Source organism: Dromaius novaehollandiae, chromosome 29, assembly GCF_036370855.1.
Source record: "Dromaius novaehollandiae isolate bDroNov1 chromosome 29, bDroNov1.hap1, whole genome shotgun sequence".
Taxonomy (NCBI): Eukaryota; Metazoa; Chordata; class Aves; order Casuariiformes; family Dromaiidae; genus Dromaius; species Dromaius novaehollandiae.
The window spans coordinates 1,656,773-1,677,832 of record NC_088126.1 but is presented as its reverse complement, the minus strand read 5'-3'; the positions used below and the strand labels follow the sequence as shown (position 1 = coordinate 1,677,832).

Below are 21,060 nucleotides of genomic sequence, written 5' to 3'. Positions count from 1 at the left end.
CTTTTGGCAGGGCTTTAGGAGGGCACCAGAGGTCGAGCGCTAAAACGCAGGATAACTTGGCTTGGGCGGGATCTCCGGAAAGGGCTGCCCGGGTAATTATTGATGTTACAAGCGGGTATAAATTAACTCCCGCCGAGCCGTTCGGCGGAGGGCCCTCGCCCGGCATCGCCGCCCGCCGCGAGCAGGCTTCAAAGCGCCGCTGGCGAGACGAGCATCCCCGCCGTGCCGGCCGCGCCGCTGCCGCTTTGAATCCCTCCGGTGCGTTTGAGCCGCTGCGGGCTGCACGCTCGGGCTTTGATTTCTAAAGGAAAAAAAACCAACCTACCTCATATATATATATATTTTTTTTCTTCTCCCTGTTTCCCAAGCGTGTCCCATCCGCTGCAGCGCTTTGCAGCAGTGCAGCCTCCTGGCCCAGCCGTGCTGGGATGCTCATGCCGTGCCGCCACGCGGGTTTGTCGTGGCCTAAAAATACCATAAACATTTTGGGCAGCATTTTCCGCTCCGAGACACAGATGCTCCCAAGCCGGTGGGTTGCCCGTGGTCCTCGGCAGCCAAAGAGGTGCCAGGAAGAGATGCACGCGGCAGGGAAAGCCCCAGCGCTGCTCGCCGGTGGGTTCATAACATCTCTCCCTGCACTCGTCTCATCTCCCTGCTCATTTTAGGTTGCTCTAAGACTTTTTTCCTATTTTTGTTCTGATTTCCCGCTGCCCCGAGAGGCCGTTCCCGCTCACGGAGACCACCCGGCTCGGGCAGGTTTCTTTTTGCTGCATCCCTTGAACCGGTCGGCGAGCTTGGGGCCCGTGGGGTGGGTTTGGCACCCTGAAAGTTTGGGAAAAGTCACCTCTATTATTATAATTTTTCTCCTGCACCGGGAAAGCGGAGGAGCAACCGGGGGCTTTCGTGAGCTGCGGCAGAGGATTTGCAGCGCCGGAGAAGCTGCCGGCGTTTCCCCGCCGGAGCGGGAGCAGGGATGCTCCCGGAGCCCTGGTGTTTCCCTTATCACCCGCTCCTGGGATGCAGCGAGAATTTCGACTTTCTTTTAACAAAAGCAAGAGAAGCGACGCCCGAGACCCGCGTCCAAGGGCGCGCGGTGATGTTTGGGCTGGAGGCCACGCGCGCTGCGTGCTTAGAGCCGGCTCTGCGCGGTGCCGAGGATGCCGCTCATGCAAACCAGAGGTGACAACAGGGTCCCCTGCCTGCCCTCGCCGGGGCCGCGAGCTCCTGGGGGCAAAGGCACGGCCAAGGTCGACTGCAGACGTCGAAAGCCTCGGAAATCGGCCCGCTTGGATCGCGTGATTTTGGTGCAAATCGCCGCGAATGCAGCGCGGGGGGTTTCCTTCCCCCGGTGGGGGCCGTGTGCCCGGGAGGGGGCCGGTTCTTCCCGAAATCTCCTTCCCGGCAGTGTCATCTCGGAAAGGGTCAGTGCAACGGAGCATTGCGCGGGCGTTGCCTGGGGGGAGGCACCGGCAGCGGCTCCCGCCGCAGGGAAAATCCTGCAGCAGGAAGCGTGCCCGGATATAGCGCGTTTTCGACGGTGAAGTTTTCAGCCCGGTTTATTGCTTTGAAAAGATTGAGGGGATTCATTTTGCATCGCCTTGAAATGGAAAAGCAGTTTGCAAAGGATGCAGCCCGGTTAAAAAAGGAGAAAAATTCAAAAAAGCTTCATTCCTCCCTCACAGTCTGCTTTTCCTGCAAAAAAGGGAACCAGGAGGAAAAAGGAGAGAGGAGGACAGCAGCACTGTCTTGCCTTTCTCCTCCCCTTTCAAAAGCCCTTGCAGAGACCCTGAAAACAACGGGAGTTTTGGGGTTTGATTCTTCCCGAGACAGGATTGTTTCCTTTTTACATCATCTTGTCAAAAATATGGAACGCACATTTTTTTTCCTTTTTCTTTCTTTCTCGCCAGAAAATAGCAGCCGATGCTCATATGCTCGGTGGCAGCATTCGTTGCCCAAAAGCTCCTTTTTTCCGAGCAGCAAGTCGCCGCCGGCCCGGGCGGCCCTGCCACACGCGGGACCCCAGTGCACTGCGCAGTGACAGTGACGATAATCCAATCTTCTGCTCCGGGGCGTCCGGAAGGATTTTTCCTCCCTCTCCGTGTGCCATTGGCTGGATGCAGGGTTTAGTCTGGTTTTCTGCGGGAACGGGGGGGATCACAGCCCTCGTGGCTCGGCAGCACGGCGCTGGTCCCCGAGATGATGAAGACCTTGGGAAATGCGGATGAAGGATGGCGGATGAAGGAAGCGGAAGGCCGGAGGGATTTTTCTGGGTCCCTGCAAGCGGAGCTGAGCTCACCCCATCGCTCTGCTCTCCTTGATGCAACTATTGATGGAGAAACCATGATTTTCTGCAAACTTTGCAGCTCCCAGATGAAGGCGGCAGCCGTAGGCAATGGCAGGAGCTGGAAACTTCATCGGGAAGTACATGGAGGAGAAACGCTGGGTGCGACCCGGAGCGGCTCGGCCTCCCCTTGCCCCCCGGCTGCCGGCACAACCCCTATTTGCCGCGGGCGAATCCCCACCGTCCGGGCCCCAGCCACGCGCGGCTGTTAGCGAGTGGCTTCATCGGTCCCGCTGCTCTCGGAACAACTTTTTCTGCTTTGCCTTTGAAAGAAGGGAGGAAAAACTCCTTTTTTAAAGAAAGAAAGAAAAAAAAGAAAGCTGCAACTTCCCATCTCTCAGCTGCATCGGTAAAACAAAAGGTTTCGGGAAAGAAATTCCCCAAAACTGGTTTGCAAAAAAAAAAAAAAAAAAAAAAAAAAAAAAAAAAAAAAAAAAAGCAAAGCCCTTCCTTCCCCAAGTGCGTTGTTTTTTTTGACTGCTTCTAAAAACAGCCTGAGCCACGCGCAGGAGCAGAGAAAGGACCCTGGAAAACCTTCCCGTCGGGTCCGGCCCGGGGCTTAAAGCCCAGCTCGTGGCTCAGCCGCGGTGCAAATTCAGCTCGTCGCCAGTTGAGCCGATAAATAGGAGGCTTCCCCGCAAGTAGAGACCCGTCGCTGCCCTGAAAAGGGGATAATTTAACCCGAAGTCACCGGTGTCGCTTCTTTTGCAGCGGCTCTTTGCAGCCGGGGTGAAGCGGCAGAGGTTTGCGTGCTCGGTGCTGCACAAACCCGCAGCATTTCCAGGCTTTGTGAGAGGCTTCGCCGTTTTTTGCCCCTTCCATTATAACCCCGTGTTTCCCGGCACTTACAGGTAGCTAAAGAGCCTCTCCAGGGTATATTTTGCCCTTAAAATAGCTATGTTTATTACTGTTTAGGGAGACAAGAGGAGGACTGTCAAGGCCTTGTATGATTATTATTATTTTTTTCCCCCTGCTGAATTTGGCATGAAAAGAGATCAAGACTTCCAGGAAATTCTGTAGCTTTGACTTTAAAAAAAGAAGAAAAAAAAAAAATTGGCAAGTGATGCTTCCATAATAGCGCCTAATTGCTTTCGGTATTTTGCAAATAAAGTGATTAAACGTGCATGTGTAATGCGATCGGCAAACGGGCTACCGAACGCGAGAGGGGAGCGCTCGGTGCAAGCGCAGCATCCTCCGAGCCGCCGAGCGCGGGGCACGCGCGTGGCTCCGGGCTCCCCCGTCCCGCTCCCGGCCCTCAACCCTGTCCCGGTTGTCGTTTCCAGACGTTAAGAAAGAAAGGTTTTAACGGCTGCGACAGCCCGGAGCCCGACGGCGAGGACTCGATAGACCAGAGCCCCTTGATGGAGGACAAATACCGCAAAGGCAGCGAGGACTTGGACATACTGTTCAAGCGATACGGTGTAAGTACCTGCCGCTCTGGCCGGAAAACCTTCATTATATGTTCTTTTTTTTTCTGTTTGTTCGTTTTGTTCGATTTTTTCCCCCCCAAAACCCCGTGTCCCCGCCCTCCCCGCAACGTCGCAGGCGCTGAACAAGAAGCACAGGGAGTGCGAGAGCCCGGACGGGGACGAAGCGTTTGCGTTGACCCCGCAGACGGAGGAGAAATATAAAAAGATTGATGAGGAGTTTGATAAAATGATGCAGAGTTACAGGCTCGCAGTGAGTAGCCGGCGGCGGCCGGCGCCACTTTTGCATGGCTTGGCTTCGGAGCCGTGCTCTGCCGGGGCCGCGGCGGCGATGCCCGCTGTCCTGCCGTCCCGGCACCCCCCGTTTCCCCCCCGCGAAAGGAGTTTTGCCTCAGCCGAGGGTTTTTTGGCAAGTTGATAGAAAGGGGGGGGATCGGCCCTGCTTTGGGCTCTTCTGCCTTAATTCTGCCCAAATCCCGCGAGGCAGCTGGCAGCGGAGGTGCAGGGAGGCTTCAGCCTCTGCCGCCGGCCCCGTGGCCAGGGTGGCACCAGGACAGCGCGGGAGGGATTTGGGGCAGGAGCCGGGGGCAGGGGGGACACGCTGCAAATTAGCCGCTGGTTCGAGGGAGCGGAGAGGAGCACCGCGGGCGGGCGAGCCGTCCTGGGGGATCAGCCCCGCGATCCCCGGCCGACGTTGCCAGGAGCAGAGAGGAGGCTAATTTTCAAGGGCTGGATGCAGCGTTGCAAAAAAAAACAAACAAACAAAAAAAAACCCTGCCCCCGAAATCCGGCCGGCTTTGCCTTTTGAGCCCACACAAGCAAAATTCTGGCTTTTCTGGAGATTTGGGTCTTGCGAAATCCCTGGATATTTGTTTTGCCGACTCGGGCTTGGTTCAGCCTCGTCCTGCCGGAGGCCGCTCCTCGGCAGCGCCGGCGCGGGATGCCGGCACGGGATGCTGGTGCAGCCCCGGCCGTGCTCGGCTCCTCGCTCCCAGTGCAAAATGGATGGAAAAGGCGAGGGGGACACGCCGCATCCCTGGTGCAAAGCAGCCAGCGCGGGGATTGCAAGCGGCTCGGCGCCGAGGCACCGGGCTCCCTGCCCAAACCCCGCGCGCGGCGTGCGTTGGAGAAGATGCTTTTTAACCAGCTCGGGGTGGTTTGGGGGTGTTTTTGGCTGGTGTTTCTTGGTGTGTTGTGAACTAACCGGCCTCGTGGGCCGCGGCGTGGCGATGCGCCCGGGCTGCCGCGGGTTGCAGGCGGTGCCGGGCGGCTGCGCCTCTCCCGCCCGGAGCAAATGGAAACGGGATTTTGGCAAAGCCGCCGGCAAAGCCTCCAAGCAGGCGCCTCCGGGCCTCCTTTTGCAGCAGCTCCCGGTTGGAGCCGCCTTCGGCTTCGCCGGCGTTTGCACCGGCCCCGGCGGGCTGCAAAGGCGGCGGGGGGCACCTCGCTGGCGCCCGCCGCCCCTCAGCCCCGCGCTCTGCTCAGTCCGCAGTGCCGGCGCCCAACTTCGCCATGCCGGTGACGGTGCCCGTGAGCAGCCAGAGCTCGCTGCAGTTCAGCAACCCCGGCAGCTCCCTGGTGACCCAGTCGCTGGTGACCTCCTCGCTGACGGACCCCCGGCTCCTGTCGCCGCAGCAGCCCGCGCTGCAGAGGAACGCCGTCTCGCCGGGGCTGCCGCAGAGGCCGGCCAGCGCAGGTGAGCCCCCGCCGCCGCCCCGGGGGGGTTGCTCGCGCCTCGGATCCGAGCCGGGGGTGCAAACTACCCCTCGCCCGTGCGTTTGGTTTCGTAGCGCGAGACGGCTGCTCGGGTGCATTTGGGAGCTCGGCGCTGCAGGGGACCAGCCGGAGCATCGTCCCCCGGCGCGGGGGGGGGAGAGGCTGCAGGACCCCGTTAGCCCGTTGCACCCCGCCGGGGTGTGTGTGTGGGGGGGGGGGGACGGTGGCGCAGACCCGCGGCCAAAAAAGGGCTTTTCTGCCGGGGGACGTGCCGCTTGCCGGCGCCGGCAGAGCGATTGCGCACGCGGATCCGCTGCGGATGCGAGGAGCGGTCGTTTCCAGCGGGGATCGGCGATGGGCGGCCGAGGAGGAGAAAAACCCTGTCGCCGTGCAGCCCGGCTCCCCCGCGGCGCGACCGTAAATCACCGAAGGGCGCAGAAAGCCCCGGGCTGCTTCGGCTGCCGCAGATGGGCCGTCGGGTGCTCGCGCTCTGCCCTGGCCATGAGCATCGCTCCTGCCCTCTCGCAGGCCTCTTTGCAGGGAGAGGGAAAAAAACCAGGCTCTGTTGTGAGGAGGAATCAGCCGGATGGTTGTAGTTTCCATCCAGCTCATGAGCCATTTGTTGCAAGGAGGAGATAATTTCGCGGTTGCGAGCGTAGAGGTGATCCAAGTCCGGCCATCTGCGTTTCATTCACTCGCTGCCTTGGACGCGGAAGAAATCCTGTTTATAGGAGCCAGGGCCTCGCATGTCATCGGAGCTGGTTCTTTTCCTTTTTTTTGGGTTCAAACAATGCGTTTCAAATGAGAGCAGTGCGCTGGGTTATTGCTTCCAAAGCAAAAGCGGCGCTAGCGCAGGTCGCTTTTAGAAATAAAATAATAATGCAAAAAAGTCCTTTTTTTGCAAGGGGGGCGAAGCAGGGATCTGGCAGGGTTCGGTCTCCCTCCCCATGGGCAACGGCCTCCCGTCGTGCCGCGGGGGCCCGCGAGCCGGGTGTCCCTTGAGAAACTCGGGGCTGAACAGCCGCAGTGTTTTCCGAGCCCCGCGTTTTGGAAGGGGCTCCTGGGCCGCCTGGCTCGCTCCCGAGGGAAACGGATCCGCCCGGATGTTGTTTCCAAACCCGATGCCCAGGAACGCGGCTCGTTTTGCCCGGCGCTGCCTCACCAGCTGCGTGACCCCCCTGTTTTTTCCCCCTTCCCCCCTCCCCGTTGTGCCCTCCGCCCCCCGCGCCGGCGCTGACCCCGTCTTTCCGCTCGCTTTGCAGGGGCGATGCTCGGCGGGGACCTGAACACCACGAACGGAGCCTGCCCGAGCCCCGTGGGTAAGCGAGGAGCCGTGCCGGGGGTTAGCCGGCCCGGGACGCTCGGGCCCCGCTCTGCGTTGCCCCCCGTGCCTCAGTTTCCCCACGCGTGAAACTGCAGCGAGGAGCTTCGCTGCGGGGAAAAAAGCTCGTTAAGGTCCCTTTCCGCTGCGCTAACGAGGTGCAGACCGCGGGGCTCAGCTCCCGGCTGCAAAATGGGGTGGTACCACCTCCTTCACCTGCGGTCCGATTTTGGGGGGTTCGGTGGTGCCCAGCAAAGCCGGGATGGTGGCATCACCCCCGGCTCCTCCGGCTGCCTGGCCTGGGGAATAACCGCGGCCTTTTCCCGCGCCGGCAAAGGGCCGGGAGTAGTTTCTGCCTCGCCGCCCCGGCTGTGCCGCCGGGACGGACGTCGCCCGGGCGGTTTGCAAGCGCTGCAGCCGCCGCCGCGAAGCCGGGGCCGGGAGGCGGGGGGGGGGGCCGCGGCCCCCGGCGGCCCCCACGTCAGCTGCCGCGAGCAGCCGCGGCGCTTGGCAGGGCCCGTGAATGTCAGCATTGACGTCAGGCCGCATTCCCCGCGTGCCTGCCGCCGTGCCGGGAAGCGGCAGAGGAGCGGCCCGGCCGGCCCCGGCGCTCGGCGGCTCTGCCGGGGCCGTCGCGAGCCCCCGCCGGGCTCGGGGGCTACCTGGCCCCTCTCCCCCTCCGCCCCGGCGCCGCGCCATCGCCTGCTGCCTCTGAGTCATCCGCCCCTGGCCCGGCTCCCGCTCCGGCTCCGGCTCCGAGCCGGGCTGCGTGCCCCGGATCCGGCGTGCGCGCTGCTTGGTGCCGCTCGCTGCCGATGCCGGGCGCGAGGGCTGGGCCCCGGCTCTTCCCGGCATCCCGGCTTTGCGAGGGCAGCGCGGGAACGCCGCCAGCCCCGGGACTCATCCGCCTTCTGGTGCCGCGGCGCAGCCCGCCCTCCTCCTTCCTGGCCTCCCGCTTGCTCCGGCCGGCCGGAGGGGAGCGGATCCGGCCCGGGGAGATTCCTCCGGCGGCAGCAGCGCCTGGAGCAGGGAAGCCCCTTCCCGGGGGCGAGCTGGGAATCGAACCGGCGGCTCGGTGGTGCCGCTCGGGCTGGCTGCGGGACGTTCCCGGCCCCGATTCCCGGCCCTGATCCCTGTCCCAGCCGCGGGTGACGCCCTGCGGTACCTCCGCACCGCAGTTGCCACGGCGTATATATATATATACACATATACACACCAAAGCCGGTGGCCTTGCAAGCGGGATAGGCACACGGCGCGGTGCTGAGAGGCCAAAGCTCCCAGCATGCCGGGACAAAATCCCGGTTTTCCCGGCACTCGGCACGGCAGCGGCGGGCACCGGGTGCCGGGGCTGGAGCGCGGCTGCCGCCCGCCGCCTGCCGAAACGCAGATGCAGCGCGATGGTGGATGTGATTAATAATGCAATCAGCGACCTATTTTTCCCGGCCTAACGTGCAGTGAATGTGAGGGCTGAATCCTGGTGATTGCTGAACGCCTTTCTATCTTTGGGGCCTATTCATAAAAAAAAAAAAAAACCCTCATCAGAACAGTAATCTGATCCAATTTATTCCTTTCCTGATGTTCATCAAATCTTTTCCTTTTTCAGTTTTTTTCTTCCTTCCCTTTCTTCTTTTTTTTTCCCCTTTGCACACACAATCCGTAAGTGGGGCAGCAGCAGGAGGAGGAGGAGGGACGTGCAGATCTTCAAAGGGGCAGCGGGAGCAGTGAACCGACTTCGCGGCAGCGCCGCGGCCCCTTTACGCTGCTCCGGTGCCATAAAGGGCCGGAAAAGCGGGCGGGAGAGCAGTTATACCCCTCCGTAGGCCTCCGGACCCTGCCGGAGCGGCACAAAGAGCCCGGCTGGAGATGGGGCTTGGGATATCTCGTGCTGGCAGTGATCGCGGGTCCCGCGCAAGCCGGTGGCCCCGGGGCTGGTGGTGGCCGAGGGCCGCTTGCCCCGCGGCGGGGGGGGGTTTTGCCCGTCCTGCTCGCGCCGCCCACTCACCTCCGTGCCTTTTCCCGCAGGGAACGGCTACGTGAGCGCCCGGGCTTCTCCGGGGCTGCTGCCCGTGTCCAACGGCAACAGCCTGGGCAAGATCATCCCGGCGAAGTCGCCGCCGCCGCCGCCAGCCTCCCAGCTGGCCCCCGGCAGCCGCAAGCCGGACTTGCGCGTCATCACCTCGCAGAGCGGCAAGGGGCTCATGCACCACCTGGTGAGTCCCCGGGGGGGGCTGCCGGCCCCCCGGGCCCCCGCCGCGGCCGGTGCGGGAGATCCTAGCCGGGGCCGCGGGAAAAAAAGAAATCCCTGCCCCATCGCTCCACGGGGCTGCAGCCCTCCAAAGAGAGGCTCCCGTTTGCATTTCCCCCCCCCGGCCTCTTTCCCGCGCGGTCTGGGCCGCGTGTGCCCCTCGGCGGTGGCGTCGGGGCGGGCGTCTAACGCACCTCTCGCTTTTCTCCCCGTGCTTGCGCGGGCAGGCGGAGGATCACCTGGCTCTGGTGAGTGGCACGCTGCGGCACCGGCGCGGTTCGGCGCTTTCGGGCGAGCCCCTTAGCCCGTAGGCGAGCGGGGGGGGGGGACGGACCTGGGGGCTATTGCACCCCCCTTAAATTGCCTGTTTCTCCGCCGAATTTGGACAAGCCGGGCCCATTTCGGCAGAGCGCGGCGTCACCGGGCTCTGCCCTGCCGGCATCGGTGGAGCCGCAGCGGTTTGCAGCCTGGGACGCCCTGGTCTGCTGCTGCCGCGGGGGGAGAGGGGATAAATCAGGCCCTGCCCCTGTTCAGGATGTTAATTAAAGCCTGGGTATCGCCGCGGGCGGGCTGGCGCGCTCGCTCGGCCCCCGTTCTGCCCGGGGCCTCGGCAGAGCTGCGTTTTCGCTGCTCTCCATGCGTAGAAACCATCTTCCTTGGCCGCCGCGGCAGCCCCGTGCCTCAGTTTCCCCATCTCCCAGGTGGAAAGAGCAGCTCTCCTCCCGGCTCTGCTCGTCCCCGCTGCCGGAGGCATCGCCTCTCTGAGCAGCAGCTTGCTTGAGGCAAAAGCGAGCCCGGCTAGCGTGAGCGGTTTTAATTGCAAGTCTCAGCCAACCTGGGAGGGTTTTGCCCCGAGCGAGCCGGGGCGGCCGCGTGCAGCTCGGAGCGGGAGCTCCGGCGCCTCGGCGGGTTTCGCCTGCGTGGAGCGGGGTTAAAACGTGGTGTTTCGCTGCAGCCGAGCCGCCGTGCGATTGCAGCGCCCGGTCCTGCGGCCGCCTGCGCCCCGGGGCTCGCTCCCCTTGCACCGGCGTTTCTCGGCCGTGCGTTTAACGCAGGGGACAGCGGTCACCGGCCGGGGCTGCCAGCGGGCCGGCGGCCAGGAAAACCTGCCGCCGCGGCCCCGGGGCTTTAGCAATTAGCGCGGCGGTAATCGCCTCGCCCGGGCGGCGGAGGCCGGGCAGTGCCGGGCGCGGGGCGCTGCATGCAGCAGGACGGGGCTCCCAGCCGCCCGCCCTCGCCGTGAGCCGTCGCACGCTGCATCGCTGGCGCTGAGCGGCACCGGGAGCCTCCGGCGTGCGGGGAGGGTCATCCCGGAGCACGGCCCCCCCCCGCAAAGCGCCAGGCGTGACTGAAGCTGGGCGCTGCCCCGGTCTTCGCGGGCTGACGTGTGCCTGGGCGCTCCAGATTAGAGCCAAGCCTCTTGAGTCTGATTTAAATCAGCTCAGCGGAGACAGCCCAGATTATCCGCCTCGTAAACAGGGCTGCATCCGACCCTTCGAGCCGCCCACGTAACGGCCCGCAAAGCCGGGGGGGGGCTGGCATGCAGGGGCCAAGGGCAGGATTTTTCCACGGCGGACCCGCTAATGCCTGGGTCACGCAGGCCTCCGGAGGGGCCCCGTCCTGCAGGGTGCTGAGCCCCAGCTTTTGAGTTTCGGGATGCCAAAGCACCTCTAAATCCGGAGCTGGATGTCCTCAGCTTGCATTAGAGGGCGGGGGGCCCGTTCACAGCCGCAGATGCTGCCGGGTGGAGGACGCGGCAGCTCGGTGCTGCGTTAGCCGGTGCTGTTGCAGCCTGGCACCTCTCTGGCTCCTTGAGCATCACAGCCTCGCAGGCAGTCGCATGCATCCTCCATAAAACAGCGACTCTTCTTGCATCCGGAGGAAACTGGGAGGATTAGTGTGCTGGAGGCTGAGGTATCCCGCTGGCAGGGCCCGCAGGGAGCTTGTTCCTCGCAGAAACGCGGCCGGTGCCAACTGCCCTGCGGAAGAGTGTCCCGAGGCTGTGACCAGCCGTGAGCTGCGTGGTTTGCATTGCACGGGGTTGCAAACAGGGATGCCCGCAGGCTCAATCCTGCCTGGCCCCAGAGGCGGCTGCAGGGACCTCTCCAACGGGGCTGGTCGCGGACCGAGGTTTGGGGGGGAGACAGAGGGGCGAAGGCGTCCAGCCGGTAACTCCGTCTCCGTTTGCTTCCGCAGCAGAACACGCAGCGGTTAGGCGTCTCCCAGGCGACCCACTCGCTGACCACGCCGGTTGTTTCTGTGGCTACTCCCAGTTTGCTGAGCCAGGGGCTGCCGTTCTCTGCCATGCCCACAGCGTACAACACAGGTAAGAGCATATAGCACAGGTAAGAGCATATAGCACAGGCCAGGAGAGCATATAGCACAGGTGAGAGCATATAGCACAGTAAAAGTGTGCAACGCAGGCAAGAGCTGTCGGCGATCGCGTTTAGCATGCCGGGCTCTCCCTGCGCAGCTGCGTTATGCCCTTGTGGTGGTTACGCCACGAGATGCAGTCGAGTCCAGGAGTTTGGCAGGATTAAAATACAGGGGAAACTCGTTATATAAATGCTGAGAACTCGGTTATATCCAGAAGGGCCTGATTCTGTCCTGTGCCGTGGCCCATTGCACCACGCTGGCAGCAGGAAGGTGCTTTTAAGTGGATGCTAATTACAGCTACACCCATTTGGAGGCTCTCGAAAGCCGCGAGTGATGTTGCAACTTAATGAGAACGCGTGTCGGCCCCCCCGAAAGTTTGGGAGGAATGTGAACCGTCCAGCTCAGCCCGGGTCGGTGGGGATGCGGGCGAAGTGGAGGCGACGGCTGTCGAGGCTTCGCCCGAGCGAAGAGCGTGTTTGCCGGGAGGCTGTCGAGCGCCCGGGAGGACCGTCGGACCGGCCGGCTCCCCGCGTAGCTCGCGCCGGCGTCTGCTCAGAGAAGAGTTTGCAGAAACGCAGGGAGCCGCTTGCCCGGGATGGGAGAGCCCGGAGCAGGCGTGCTGGGAACTCCCTGCCCTAATTAGCGGGTGCAGCCCAGCAGACGCCCGTCCGCGTGGGAGCGGTCGGATCCCCTCCGTGCGGGGAAGTCGTCTCCGGGCCTGCGGTCCAGCCAGCGTGCGTCCTGCCAAAGTCCCCAAAATAGGCTTTAATTGAGCCCTGCGCTGCTGCCTCGCGGGGCCGGGGCGGGCGAATTCCAGCTTTCGGTGTTTATTTTTCTCCCACGGATGAGCCACGGGGAAAAACTGTTCCGGCTCGGGCGCCTTGGGTGTCCGTGGCCGGGATGCCTGCCAGAGGCACCGCGGAGCTGCCCCTGCCCAGGGAGCTGCTCGGAGGTCCGGCGGTTTTCCTGGCGAAATAATTGCGGTGCTTTCAGTCGGATCGGCCGCCTCGCCGACTTTTGCAAACTCAGCCCCGAATTTTGTGGCGCTCGGCAGGGTTTTTCCCTCCGGGCTGCTGGGACCGTGCGGTCGTGCGCAGCCCCGCTCGCCTGGCCAAGGAGCACGGGGAAGCGCTCCCGGCCCTCTCCGTGCTCCGGCGGGCGCCGCGAGGGAAAGCGCCGGGACTCGGAGGCTGCGATTTTGCGGCAGGGGCCGGCTTGCAGCGTCGTAGCCGGCCGAGCCGCTCTCGCCCGCCGGGTCTGGTCCGTGCGAGGCCGGGAAGGAGCCGCTGCAAACGGCTCCGGGTCGCCGCTGCATCCCGGCTGCCGGATTCAGCCGTCGGATGGGCAGCGCCATCTGCCGATGTGCAGAAACGGGACGCCGGCGCGCGCAAACGGGCTGCGAACGTGCAGAAACGGGACCCGCGGTTGCACCGGCTCCAGCGCCGGCCGGGCTGGGTCCCCGGGGCCGCGGTGCCCGCTGGGCTCAGCTTGCAAAGCAATTCAGTTAAACCCCGGCCAGCTTCTGGGCAGCCGCCCTTGTTTAGGGCTGAGGGAGAGCTGTAGGGTCCGCGCAGAGGAGTGCGAGGGTGCAGACGATGCGGCATCGGCACGCGTGCCCCGGGAGCATGTACCGCTTCCCTCTGCTCCCGTGCACGCGTGCAAGTCCACCGCGACGTGGGACTGGAGGGCAAGCAAGCGCCTGGCAGGTTTTGTGCTTTGGAAAATGAGGATGAAACGGGCTTGTGCTTGCCCATTCCTGCCCTGGACTGGAGGAAACATATTTGCATGTTTTATATCCAATTTCCCTCTGCTGCAGGGGGTACGAGTGGGATTTCCCGTTCCAGGGTCCTTTCCTGGCGGAGTCGGTGCGCGTGCACAAGTGTGCTGAGCTCTGGGTGGACGCGCGTGTGTCGTTGCGTTTGCTTTTGGGCGTAAGCTCGTGACTTTGGGGCTGGAAGAGAGGGTCCCGCAGTGCCGTGAAACTCGCAGCAGGATCTGCGCCGTGCTTTGGGCAGTCGTGGGTGCGTTACGGGCCGGCGCGTGGGCCTCCGCCGTCTCGCCGCGCTCGCTTTCGGAGCAGCCGCGACCCCGCGGTGACTGATCGCGTCTTTCCAGATTATCAACTGACAAGTGCAGAGTTGTCCTCCCTGCCGGCGTTCAGCTCGCCCGGCGGGTTGTCCCTCGGCAACATCTCTGCCTGGCAGCAGCAGCAGCAGCAGCAGCAACAACAGCAGCAGCAGCAGCAACAACAGCAGCAACAACAGCAGCAGCAACAGCAGCAACAGCAGCAGCAGCAGCAGCAGCAGCATCTGGTTCCCGTATCACTAGGCAACTTAATGTAAGTGAAAAATGCAAAAATGCAAAATGCAAATTGCACAATTGCAGGGTGTCCGGAGGGGGGTGAGGACGTGCTCAAAGGCGCCGAACGCGCCGAGCCCGTCCTGCGGCTCTGCAGCCGGCTGCTCCCGGCCTCCGGCACGCGGGAGCCGACGTGGCCCAGACGTCTGGGAATAGCTGTCCTGAAGCGGTGTCCACTAGTGCAGAAAAGCGATAGCTTTTAATACTGAAAGTGAACTGGGGGGGAAAATGCAAAGAGGAATAATGCGCTGCTTCCCGTTATCGCCTCCATCTGTTGCTTTTTTTTTCCCCGGCCCCTTTTCCTGAGGCTTTCCCCCCCGCCGCCCCGCGCTAACCCGTGCTCTCTCTGCGGCCGCCCAGACAAGGGAGCCACTTGTCCCACACCACCACCTTGACTGTCAACACCAACCCCAACATCAGCATCAAGTCGGAGCCCGTCTCGCCCAACCGGGACCGCAACACGGCCACGCCGCTCTCCGCCTTCCCCCCGCCGCCCCGGCACGAGCCCCCCGGCCGCTCGCCCGTCGACAGCCTCAGCAGCAACACCAGCTCCTACGAGGGCAGCGAGCGGGACGATCCCGCCCGCGCCGACTTCGGCCCCTCGCTGGGGCTGCTGCGCCCCACGGCCGAGGCCGAGGGCGAGAGCCCCTCCGTCAAGCGCCTGCGCCTCGACGCCTGGGTAACGTAACCGGCCCCCCCCTCGGCCCGGGGGGCGGCCGCGGGGAGAGCCCGGGGCTGGGGGGGCGGGAGGCTGGGGAGGGGGGGGTCGTGGGGAACTGCCTGAGAAATAGCTTTAGGGGGTTGCGGGCGGCGCGGGGGGAGCCGGGATGCTCCGGGGCGCCCCGGAGACCCCCCCGTCCTCGCCGGAAAAGCAGCCCCGGAGATGCTCGGCCCTGGCGGGGGGGTCCGCGGCGCTCGGTGCGACCCGGGGGGTCCCGAAGGAGCCGGGACGTTTGCCGGTGCCGGTACCGGGGTCCTCTCCTCCCGGCGTGCCGGCGGTTCCCGCACCCCCCGGCCCCGGCTCCAGCGGGAAGCGGCGGCAGAGACGCGGTTTTGCAAAGGGTTCGTCCCGGCGAGACCCCCCCGCGTCCCGGCGGCCCCGTGGGTGCCTGGCGCTGGGCGTCGGGTCCCGCGGTCCCTGCCCCGCGGCCGCTGCGGCCGGCCGGCTGCTCTATTTGCACTGGTGAGCTGAAAAATGGGGGAAAAAATACGGCTAGAATCCGTCCATTTGCTACCAAACAAAATTTATAGAGAAACCTGAAATCTCACGCCATGCACAGCTCATTCCCACTCCGCAAGTGATAAAGCTTTAAATTAGAAGGATAGGAATAAGTTGCGAATCTGTGTTGAAGAGTGCAATCGAAATAACGACCTTGAAATTTTGTGGGAAGGTTTCTAGGCCCTGGGCGACACGGGGAGCTGTTCGGGAGACTTTTAGGTGGTTCAGAGGAAGGAAAAAGGGCCCAAGGGAAAGGGAGACGCTCCCGTCCCTCGCCGGGTGCTCGGTCGGGTTCCTCGCGCCAGCGCGGCCGGGCCGGGCATCGGCGACGGAGCGGAGCAGGGATGGCTTTGCATCCCCGTCGCGCCGGGATACGGCCCCGGTTGCCCCCCAAAATCCCCGCAATGAGCTCGGCAGGGCTTCGGGCTGCCGGATCCAGGAGCGCGGCGCAGGCGGGGTCTGCAAATCGCCATCTCCGCCCGCTCCAGCCTTCGCGGATGCCGTGATTTTAATATCCCGGACGGAGCTGCGCTAGCGGATGCTGGGAAAGCTGCCGCCAGGTTTTGGGAGGATGGGGGGGAAAAAAATTGCAATTCCCTAAGCAATTCCCACTTAATCCTTGACCCCGCTCGTTTAAGGGAACGCCTGTTAATTGGATCCCAATGTTGTCCCGGAGGCCCGAGCTGGGACGCGCTCTGCGTGCGGGAGGGAAGCGCCCGGATACCCCGGCCGGCCCTGGCGGCGTTCCTGCCGCCCCGGCCCGCTCGCCTCTCCGTCCGTCCGTCCGTCCGTGCGGGGGGGTTTGCTCAGGAATCCCGCGGGAAGGGCCGTGGGCTGCTCCGGCTCGCGTGCCGGCTCCCTCGCCCGCCGCTGCCAAATGACACAAAACCTGCCCGGACGCCCCTTTTCTCCGTGGGGGACGAAGCCCGGATCCGCTCCCGCGGCTTTCCGCAGGGGCGCGTTGCTCCCGGCTCCCCCCTCCCCCCATTGCCCCCCTCGCTGCTCCCCGAAAGCGCTGCAAAGATGCAGCTTTGCGCTCGGCCCGTTGAAACGCTGCGTAAAAATGTCCTCGGGCGATGTCAAATCAGCAGCAAATCTGGGTTTTTCCAAACTCTCTCTAAGCCTTTTTTCCCCAAGCAGGAGGTTTCTGCAGCGCGCCCCCGCCGCCGTTTCTCATTGGCAAAATGAAGGAAAAAAGTGATGGTTTTTTGCAATGGGCAGGGAAAAGCTAGAGCGAGCAGTCGGCTGGAGGGAGGAGGTGGAAAACCCTCTGGAAACGGGGTAAAAATAAGCAAACCGGGGCGGGCAATGAGCGCCCCTGAGTCTCCGTGCAGGTTTTGTGTGGTTTTGCCAAAAAAAAAAAAAAAGAAAGAAATTGCCCTCTCCCGCTCCCCTCGGCCCCGAGTCTCGCCCGGGCGACGCCGCGGTCCGCCAGGCAGCTGCTCCGATCCAGTGGCTGCAGCACCGGCGCACGGAGCTGCCCCCGGCACGGGCGGACCGGGAGCGCGGGAATCCGCCCCGGCAGTGGCCGCGTCCCGGCCACCCGCATCCTTTGCACGGCCTCGCTTTGGGAATCAGGCTGCGTCTCTCCTCGGGGTCACTTTGCTTTTTTCCGTCACCGTCCCGCGGGGGGGAAAGGAAAAACGGGGAAAACGGGCGCAGACGTTCCCTCCCCGCGGGGAGCGGCGGCGGGAGCCCTCGGCAGCGCGGTCCCCGCTCCGGAGGAGCCGCCGAAGAGGAGAGCGAGCCCGCCCGCCCCGAGCATCCACGCAAACCCGAGGAAAGCAACAAAAAGGAAAGAAAACGCCATTTTTGCTCATTAACTCCATGCCCCGGCCGGCCCGGCCGCCCTCTGCCGGGAAGCGCCGGATGCGGAGCAGCGGCAGCGCGGGATGCGGCGGGATGCGGCGCGGGAACCGGCTCCCGACGGCGGCAGCGGCGATGTGGGAGCCGGTTCGCTGGGGTCTGCGTTTATTTTGGGGGGTGGGATGGGGCTGGGGGTTATTATTATTTTTCCGTCTGGGTCATTATTCCTTATTTCCCCACGGACTGTAGGATCCAGTAAAACTCCTCCTAATTTTCAAAAGGCAACGAGAAGAACGACAATCTTACGCAACCAACACCCTCCTTTTGTGCTTCTATAAATATGTTTCCGATCTTATAATTTTATTTCTCGTGCTCATCTGTACTGTTGACAGTTACAATTGTGTATAATTTTTTTTTTAATTTGGAATTTTTGCGTTGTATAGGGTTTAGTTTTAAAATATATATATATATTTTCCATTTTTTAAAAAGGGGTGTTGCAAAAAAAAACATTGCACGATTTAAATGACAATAGTTAAAATGCTGCAGTTTTTAGAGATGTGGAAGCAAAATGGAGCTTATTTATTCTCAAAGGCTATAAAGGTGTAAAATGCATGAAGAAAAAAAAACATTTACAAAAAAAAAAAAAAGACAAAAAAAGTGTAACCTGAACAAAGTGTAGCGTTAAAACTTTTAAACGACGACAACAAAAAAAAAAAAAAAGAAAAAAAACAGCTAATATATTGTGTTTGGGCTAGTTTGCTTTTGTTTTTAATTGTTCCTTTTTTGGAGAATGAAATACAATTGTGTATATTTTCATATAAGAAGTATGCACTGATATGTTTCAAAAATGATATATTACTTTCTAAAAGTGTGGTTACTTACCAAAGTCTGCTTCTGATCTTTCACCTTCCCGAAATCCCGGCGGCCCCTGGGGCGGCCGCGAGCCCCGCTGCTGCCGGCGCTTGGGTTTTCCTTGGTTTTTTTGCTCGTTTTTTTGCAAAACGCTGCAGGCTCGAGGCTGGTGGGCGGCGTGGCCCGCGGGAAGCCGTGTTGCCTGCGGGAAGCGGGTCGGGCTGCGCGTCCGCGGCGGCATTTCCCTGGATATTCCCTGGACGGGATACAAGGTTCGTGGTCTTTTGGGGAGAAAAAGGGCAGAAAGGGTTTCGTAGGGGCCGAGGAGCCGGCTTGGTCCGCGGCGAGCCCGGGAGCAGCTTGGAGAGGATCCGCTTTCCCCCGGCGAGGGCGCGGGAACGAGGAGCGGAGATGCGCAGGAGGCCTCAAAAAGAGCCAAATAGGGGTTTTTAGAAAGGGCGTTCGCAAAAAGCCGCAGCGTTTTTGCAAAAGTGGCGTTTTGCAAATCTGGCGTTTTGCAAATGTGGCTGGTGACGGGGCCAAACGCGCAGCTCCGCCGGCTCCCGCACTCGCGGCCCGAGGGCAGATCGAAGCGTTAAAACCGGAGCTGGTTGGGAAAAAAAAAAACCAAAAAGAAAGAGCATGATGATCTGAAGCAGGGGGTGAGAAGAAAGCGAACGTTATTTTCCCCTTTTTGGCATTCCTTCCCCCCGCCGTTAAAATTCTCAGCTAAGCGGGGGAAAAAACGATTTGCAAAAAGCCACATTTTTGCTTGAAAATTGCCCCCACATTTTTTTTTTTTTTTTTTTTTTGCATTGCTCAGCTTTGGCGAAAGAATTCCTAAAAAAAAAAGAAAGAAATGTCGGCGGGAATTGGAAATCTTTGCACCAGCTCTGGGGAAAAAAAATGCTGGATGCTTCCCCGTGGCGTATCCTGCCCCTCTCCTCCCTCCGATCCCTCCGGCTTTCGTCGTCTTTCCCATCTTTACCCCGTTTTCTTTCTTCTTCCCCCTTTTCATTTCACTTTTCTTTCCTTCGCTGCTGCTTTCTTTTTTTTTTTAACGCCAAAAATCTCGACCCGTGAAACGAGTGTTATGGTGTCGCTACCTCCAGCACCCTTCCGCCCGCAGCCAGGAGCCGTGCGGGGGGGCCTGTCCCCCCCTTTCCCAAACCCTTTTCCCTGGAGATCCCGGCCCCGGCCGCTCCCGCTCCGAGCGTTTTACCTGGCTGCTGCAATTGTAAATAGCGAGTTTCCCTCTGTTAGCAACGGTCACAGTGCGGAAAAAACCTGGTTTTTCTTTTTTTTCTCGTATTGCTATGAAATGAGATTATATTTTTGTCAGAGTAGATTGCAATAATAGCGACTTCGAGCAGGGCCGGAGCTGTCCGGCCGTTTCCTGGCTTTTCCCGCGGCTCTTCCCGCGTCTCCCCCTCCCTCCAGGTCCCGGCCGGGGCAGCGAGTTCGGCCTGAGCGACGGGGCCGTTTTCAGCAGGCCCCCAACAACCTCCGGGTGGCAAAAACCGCCGGTTTTTCCCCCAAGAGCGATGCCTTTTTTAGCATTTGTTTTCCTTCATAAAACAGATGGATGTTGGGGCGCTCTGGGGCCCTTTGTAAAATAGAGTCGACCTTTAAATGATGCACTAAGGAAAAAAAAAAGACAATAAATATAAGAAAAAAAAAGGAAAATAGATAAATAACCCTCCCCGACTTTTATATATCACGGTTAGTCGAATGTCCTCCGCGCCGCAGCCCGTCCGTGCTGTCACCGGCAGCTCTTCTCCCCCCCGGATGCTGCACAGGTAGAAATAAAGCAACGTGCACTCCCCCCCCCCCCCCCCAAGTAGTTTTATTTATTGTTTTGAGAAGCAATTTAAAAAAATTTTAAAAAAAGATAAACTGTGTATCTATAAATATATATATATATTTTTAACCTCTCTTTTCCCCCGATGCTCCCCCACCCGTGTGCGTGCGTGCGTGTGTGTGCGTGAGCGGCGGGGTCCCGCGCTCGCGGGTCGGGGCAGCCCCTCGCCGGCGGGGGGGAGCCGGGGGGAGCATCGATGCCGAGCGCCTCTTCGCCTCCGGCCGCCTCGGGGTCCGGCCCATCCGAGCCCCCCCCCCGCCCCGGGAAGGGCCTCGCGCCCCGGCCCCGGCCCCTCCTGCCCCCCGACAATCAGCGGCTCCCTCCCGGGGCTGCAGCACGTCCGATTCCTTTCTTCAATATCCCCCCCCTTTTTTTTTGTGCTGTATGGTGATGCGTTATTGTATATTCCACAATAAGGAAAGGGAAAAAAAAAAGAGATAAAAAAATAATAATTACCATGAAAAATTCTTATGAGTTTTGTTTGGAAACTCTTTCACTATATTTGTTGTAAAGAGGTTTACTATTAAAAAGGAAAAAAAGTACACGTTTCTGATAATTTTCTGTGCCTCTGGCTGTTTCTTCCTCTCCCTCCTCATCCTCTCGGGGTGGTGCTGGGTGGTGGGAGGGGGCCCGGGGGGGTCTCGCTCCAGGTCCAGGGTCACATCCTGCTTCCAGCCCTGGGCTGCGCGGCAGCTTTCCCCTTCCTCCCCGAAGCTTTGGGCTGCCGGCAGGAGCCCCCGGCCGCCCCCCCCGGACCCCCCCCAGCTGGCGGTGCTTCCCGGGCCCCCGTTTTCCCTAACGGGATCCACATGGGCCTGGAGCCGGGATGGGGAGCATCGCCCTCCCCATGGAGACGGGGGTCCTGCAAGGCGGCCAGGTAGGTGGCATCTCCCCGGGGTGCCGCGGGCTGGGGGGGTCCCTGCTGCGGGCTCAGGCTTTGGGGCCCTTTAGGGCCGGGTTTTGCCCAGCTTTGCACGCGAGCGGGAGGCTGTTGCCCACCAGCAGCACCTGCAACCTGCAGATTTTTAAAACTAGATGCCCCAAAATGCGGGAAGCTGCGTGAGCGGGTGCGTGCAGCACACGCGGGTGCCCCCGTCCCAGCGCTGCCGCCGGGGGTGCCCCCACCGCGGGGCTTGGTGCTGGGGCCCTGGGGAGGCTGCTGGGGGGGCTGCGAGGCCGGGGGGCAGGATTTGGCCCCGGAGGGCAGCCCCCGCCCGCAGCCGAGCCCGGAGCCCTGCGGCGAGAGGGGTGCGAGGGGGGGGCAGCAGGGGGGGTGCAGGGAGGAGGGTCCTTCCGTATTTCGGCTGACCCTCAGCTGATGGGAACTAACCCAAAGTGAGGGGCGGCCCCGGGGGCGAACGCGCCCTCGCAGCGGGACCCGAGGCAACGAGAAAGTGTCGAGGGAGGGGGGATTTGCAGCCCCCCCCAAATTAACCAGAGGGGATCGCCGGGCTCCGGAGGGGCTCGCTCTGCCGAGGCCTCCCGGGAAAGGGTCGGATCCTGCATCCCGGCGGCGCCGGTAGCCTCTGCCTTTAATT

At 61.8% G+C, this 21,060-nt stretch overlaps 1 protein-coding gene across 10 annotated transcripts in view; it reads left to right on the top strand.

Moving 5' to 3' along the window:
- Positions 1-20,078, top strand: part of MEF2D (myocyte enhancer factor 2D) — a 55,550-nt gene extending 35,472 nt beyond the window's left edge. For 7 of the 10 annotated variants that reach the window (XM_064499054.1, XM_064499055.1, XM_064499050.1 and 4 more), the window contains 8 exons: positions 3,625-3,762; positions 5,254-5,464; positions 6,747-6,803; positions 8,828-9,015; positions 9,278-9,298; positions 11,247-11,376; positions 13,542-13,764; positions 14,145-20,078. In XM_064499054.1, coding sequence (XP_064355124.1) covers positions 3,625-3,762; positions 5,254-5,464; positions 6,747-6,803; positions 8,828-9,015; positions 9,278-9,298; positions 11,247-11,376; positions 13,542-13,764; positions 14,145-14,472 — 1,296 coding nt within the window. In that variant the 3' untranslated portion in view covers positions 14,473-20,078. The remainder of the gene's footprint in view (positions 1-3,624; positions 3,763-5,253; positions 5,465-6,746; positions 6,804-8,827; positions 9,016-9,277; positions 9,299-11,246; positions 11,377-13,541; positions 13,765-14,144) is intronic. The other 3 variants (XM_064499057.1, XM_064499060.1, XM_064499058.1) reach the window with 3 other exon arrangements.
- The last annotated feature ends 982 nt before the right edge of the window (positions 20,079-21,060 follow it).